The sequence below is a fragment of the Desmodus rotundus genome, chromosome 12, assembly GCF_022682495.2.
Source record: "Desmodus rotundus isolate HL8 chromosome 12, HLdesRot8A.1, whole genome shotgun sequence".
Taxonomy (NCBI): domain Eukaryota; kingdom Metazoa; phylum Chordata; class Mammalia; order Chiroptera; family Phyllostomidae; genus Desmodus; species Desmodus rotundus.
The window spans coordinates 77,993,944-77,999,466 of NC_071398.1; the positions used below are offsets into that span (position 1 = coordinate 77,993,944).

The window sequence follows — 5,523 nt, forward strand, 5'->3', positions numbered from 1 at the left end:
TCGCTGATGATGTCGCCAGTGGTCAGGCACCACGGAGTTGGGAAGAGGTGGCAAACCGTTAAGATATGACCCTGGGGCTTGGACTACAGGACCTGCTACCCGGACCGAGCATCTGTGTCCGGCCCTGGGGCACCCCCTTCTCAGCTGAGAGCCCAATCCTAGTACTCGCTTTCTGCCCTTCTCCCCATCCAACCGTTGGCGCGGGGAAAGCTATCTCGGTCCCTAGCAAACTCTGGTCCCGCCCACGAGGCTAGATCCAGAGGCAGGGGGCCTGGGGGTGGTGTCGGTAATGCAGGGCCAGGGCTCAGGGCCCCCCAGGTGGGGTGAGAGGCGGGGCAAGAGAAGGGGCCGCCTCATTCTTGGGCAGGGGCGGGCCCGCACAAGGTATAAAAACTGTCCGCTCACGAGCCCAGGCCAGATTCTGGGTTGTCCTGGGACGTGTCCTGCTTCCTGAGTTTCACGATCAGGCGAAGGCAACGGCCACATACTTTTAACTAAAGGGACTCAGCATCCAGTGCTCCAGCAGGAGGATCTAAGGAGACTGCCACCCGCGCCGCGACCATGCCCAACTTCTCTGGCAACTGGAAGATCATCCGATCGGAAAACTTCGAGGATTTGCTCAAAGTGCTGGGTGAGGAGATTTTAATGCACCCTTGAGAGGCGAGGGCGCGGGAGTACTCGGTGGAGGGTACGGGAAAGAAAGGGTGTGGGCTGGAATCGGGGAGTGGGAGGCTGGGCGCCTGCATCCCCAAGAAACGGGACGTACAACTGGGTCCCGGGTTGCTGGGCTGGGACACCTAAATCCTGCTTTCCCTGGCGGGGCGCCCACCGATGCCAGCTCCTGCAGTGACTCAGCCTGTGAATCAAGTAGAAACAAGAAGCACGAGGTCGGTATCCCTTGGGGTGGGGAAGGGGGCTCTCCGCAGTTCAGAAGCTGCAAACTCCGCATTCAGACAGGGAGCCTGGGTCCCTACCCCACCGAGCTCCTTGGAGGCATTCCGGCCTCCTACCCTTGTCTCCACTGGTAACCCAGTCCCCAGCGCAAGTCCCTAACCTCTCTGTGCTTCTCTCCACCCACCAGGTGATCGCCGCCTGAGCATCCCCTTGATCCCCCTTCCTTCTCCCTCCAGTACTTTCCACTCTGCTCCCCACCCCACCCCCATCTGTGAGACAAATATTTTTCTACAGCGAGCAGCTCTGGAGTCCTAAAATCGCCATGTATAATTATCACTTTCTTCGATTTCAACGAAAGGCTTCGTGTATGATTCCCGCACCCCCTTTCTGAAAATCTGAGTTCTCTTCTCTCTTCCTCCCTGGAGACATACTGCAGCCTAGCTGGGTGTGCTGGTTAAAGGCGGAGGAGGTTCTACCCACCCAGATGGCCCTTCCCAACTCGTGTGTGCCCTCTCTCTGGGGAAGGGGTAAAAGCCCGAAAATGGCTGGAGAGGGGGCTCTGGGAAGAGATGGAGGTTAGTGAAGCAAATGGGAAGTGACCTGGGAGCCCTGGAGCCATCTGTTTCTGGACTGAACTGAGAGAATCCAGCTGGGCTAGGTGGGGAGGGTCACCTTGTGTGGGGCAGGGAGCTGAAGGAGTGAATCTGGACCTAGGCAGTAGCTGGAATACTATGGGGAAAGCAGGGATTTTCATCACTCCTTGCTGTTAGTTCTTCTTACAGTCTAACCACGATACTTGTAGTCACACCAGTCTTTCTTGTTCTGCCCTTGCTGAAATTAAATACCAAAAGGGTAGAAAATTTTCCTTCAGAAAGACTCGATGTCATTCCTTCCCCCCTCTTCTCTGGATTGAGCCCCTCCTCCCAGTGGATGAGGCAGGGGCTTGATGCAAGCCCAGGCCCCAGCTGGAGAATAAGACCCAAAGCCCAACCTTTTTGCCTGTCTGTCTTCATCTGTTTGTCCTCCCTGCAGGGTCGCTCAGAGCCACGTGCCCTCTTCAGGTCCTGCTGGGGGACAGATTGAAAGCAGACCCATTAATACAGTTCTGAGTCAGCCAAGATTGGCTGAGCCTGGACCCAGCTCCACAGGCAGCAGAGGCTGGCTAGAGGGGTATCTCCTCTGAACCTAGCAGCCTCGCCTCTGTAGGAACCTCAGTCTCTTCTCACCCTCCTTTGCCCTAGACAAGGGTCCCTCTCCCAGTGAGGGATGCTCAGGTATTTGGAGGATAACTGTCCCTTGCATAGCAGGTTCCGCTCCGGTAACAGGAAAGATTGCTGTCAGATAGCAAGATGGTCTGCCCAGGCAGCAACAGAGTGAAGTAGTCTCTAAGAAGTAGTCTCTGTCCAGAATAAAGTAGCCTCCTCCTCTACCAAGTCAATTGGACCTGGAACCTCACTCATTCTTCCCTGGAAAGGAGATCAGCATATAAGAACCAGACTCCTGGGGCTCCCGAGGAACAGGGCTCTCTCCCTCCCACTCCCTCTTTCTGGACCAGAGTGGGTCTGCTGTGGTGTCAAAGCAGAAAGAGGGTTTGTTTCTCTAGGAGCCCAGGCCTGGAGGAGGGCCAGGGAGTTTGGGCTAGATCAAGGGTAGGGAAATCCTGCTCACTTGGCCCAGCCCAGCTTGGCCCCTCATCCCCACTAATTGCTTCTCTGAGGGACTCTGCTCCAGTTCAGGGCAGGCGGCCAGGCCAGACAAAGTGGTGTGAAGTTTAGATCTGGGCCTTGGCCGGAGAGGCCTCCCTGGCGGCTTGTCTTCGTATCAGAGGTTGCTCTCTCCTGGCTCCCCCACCCTTCTTAATAACTGGGGGACAGACGGAAGGGGTCCAATCTGGGAAAGGATATGGGGGTCAGGCACAGGGACTGTGCATGAGAAGACCTTACCATCACCTGAGGAGGGGTGGGTGATCCTCGACTTAGGGACATATCAAGGGAGGGGATGGCAGTGTCCCTTTCTCTCTTTAAGGGAGAAGGGTGTGGGAGCCTTCCAGGAGGGCAGTTGAGCAGGAGTCTGATGCAGAGAACGTCTGAGCCCCAGCTCTGACTTTTTCTTTGCCTTCCTTTTATCAGTGAAAATAACAGCAACAGTAAGACTATCTACTGTTTCCTGAAAACTCAAAGGTGTGCCTGGCACTGTGTGCTAGGTCCTAAACACACCTCATCCCATTTGCTAGGCTTTGGAAGGAGCTATTGGTCTCCATGTTACAATTGAGGAATCTGCGGCTCAGAGAAGTTAAGCCATTTGCCTAGGGTCACCCTGCCTGTAGGGGAGGCTGAACCATGTAGAAATCAGGGCCTAATGGATCTTACTCCAGAGCCTCTGGCTTCCCTAGGCTGCTGGTGGCCTCTTGCCCTGCTGAGAATCCTGCTCATTCTTATTTTGGGGAGGGACAGAGATTGGGCAGGTGAAGGCCTGCCTAGCACCAGACAGGGGAGGTGGATAGCGCAGAGAGGGAAGTGGTCCCTGTTTCCAGAACACAGGTGGTGAAGCCTGGCCTGGGAGGGTCTGCCCCACACTTGGGCAAAGGTGAAGACACAGTGGATCTAATGAGCCCACCCCAGCTGAGGGTCTCAAGTAGGGTAGACAAAGGGCCAAAAGTGGGGTGGACAGAGCCACGGTGAACCCATAACAGGATGCCTGCTGGGTGAGGAGAAAGGAAAAGCTGCCCCTGGGAACTCCTAGAGTGAAGAGCTGAGACTCTGGGGAGTCATCCAGGACTGCTGACTCATCCAGGTGGGGTGGCAGCTAGGAGCAGGATCCTTAAAGGCAGGGCACTGCCTCTCTGCCCCTCCTCCCTAAACCCCACCAACCATCCAGGCTACACCACCTGCCCTCTCCTTCAATGTACCTTCTTGGAAACTAGGCAGACTGCTCCAGCTGTCTCAAGGGGAGGGTGAAACACAGGCGCCTGGAGCACCCTGAAACATGAGCCTCTCTCCTCTCTCTGCAGGGGTGAATGTGATGCTGAGGAAGATTGCTGTGGCTGCTGCATCCAAGCCAGCAGTGGAGATCAAACAGGAGGGAGACACTTTCTACATCAAAACCTCTACCACCGTGCGCACCACAGAGATTAACTTCAAGATCGGAGAAGAGTTTGAGGAGCAGACTGTGGACGGGAGACCCTGTAAGGTGAGCGCTAGGAAGGAGGCCCTCAGTCACGACTATTCCCTTGCCTCTCAACATGCCGTTTCTTAGTCTCCTGGACTCCTTTCTTTTCTAATGGAGAAGGTCCCTAGGTAGTGGTGGCGGGTAGAAAGTAGTACATGCCCTACCCCTCTCACTGCATGGTCCCTGCTGTGGGCCCAGCTCACTTGGCCACCTCTGTCTTGCAGAGCCTGGTGAAATGGGAAAGTGAGAATAAAATGGTTTGCGAGCAAAGGCTTTTGAGGGGAGAGGGCCCTAAGACCTCCTGGACCAGAGAACTGACTAATGATGGGGAGCTGATTCTGGTAAGTCCTGCCTCCTCCCAGCCAAGAACAAGCCCGCTGCTACCTTGGGGAATTTTCTGGGACATTCCAAAGTGCAGGGGATTTAAGGACAATCATGGTTGGTCTCCCTGCCTCCTGATGCAGCTGCTGGGGTGTGACTAACCTGTCCCTGTCCCATACAGTATCCTTCTGTGTGGAGCAACAGACATGCACTGAGAGGTCCCACAGTTCTCCAGGGATCTCCCTGGCCTGGGGATGAGAACGTAGGATGGACCCCTTGGGCTCTCTTGTCCTATTGCCTCCCAGGATGCCCAGGTATTTTGGGTATCCTGACTGTTGGTCCTGAACCAAGAAGTAGGTCTGGGCCTAGAAGCAGAGTTTCTTCGTTCAATCCTCCTCCTCCTCCTCCCGAGGGGCCTCCGAGGCTAATGATGACTTCTATCCTCCTTCCAGACCATGACGGCTGATGACGTTGTGTGCACCAGGGTCTACGTCCGAGAGTGAGTGGCTGTGGGTCTGAGAGATTCTCGAGTCCACCCCCAGCCCAGCCCATGTCCCTGCTTCACTGCCTGTGGACCGCCCCTCCCCCATTCCTGCCTGGCTAGGTCTCCCCTCTACTCATCATTATTCCCCAGGGTGCTGGGATGCTGCCTGCAGGGGTTCTGCTTTTTTTGGCCTCTTCTCCCCTGTACCAACAAAGAGGATGGATGGCAAAAGCCCAGATCACCCATTCTAGAATCACTCCTCCCACTCCCCAATTGTCAGTCCCAGCCCCAAACCAGCCCAGAACAGTCTCTCTTTCTGTGAGGGGACCTGAGGGCCTAAGAGGGAAAGACTGGCCCTCTGGCTCCTGCTTTGTCCCTATAGCCTATACCATGTCAAATATTTATTGGTTGATGTTATTAAAATGTTTTCAAAAATATAACCTGTCCCTGGCTGATTGGAAAAGAGATAGATTAGTGTAAGTGTGGGAGCTGAGGTTTCAGCAGCAGGGATTCAAGTTACAAAACTTCCCTTCACTCTCCTCACCACCATTCATTTGCTGCTGAATCCATGAGTATCACCTCCACTTTCCTGCCTCCAGCTTCCTTGGTTCCCCCTTCTGGCTTCCAAGGTCACCAGGGCCTCATCCTCCTGACCT

At 55.1% G+C, this 5,523-nt stretch overlaps 1 protein-coding gene across 1 annotated transcript; it reads left to right on the forward strand.

Moving 5' to 3' along the window:
• The first annotated feature begins 407 nt into the window (after nt 1-407).
• On the forward strand, nt 408-5,307 carry CRABP2 (cellular retinoic acid binding protein 2). The gene is made up of 4 exons (XM_024571081.4): nt 408-631; nt 3,905-4,083; nt 4,287-4,403; nt 4,836-5,307. The coding sequence occupies exons 1-4, from the start codon at nt 562-564 to the stop codon at nt 4,884-4,886; spliced, it is 417 nt and encodes a 138-aa protein (XP_024426849.2). The 5' UTR covers nt 408-561; the 3' UTR covers nt 4,887-5,307.
• Nucleotides 5,308-5,523: the final 216 nt, after the last annotated feature.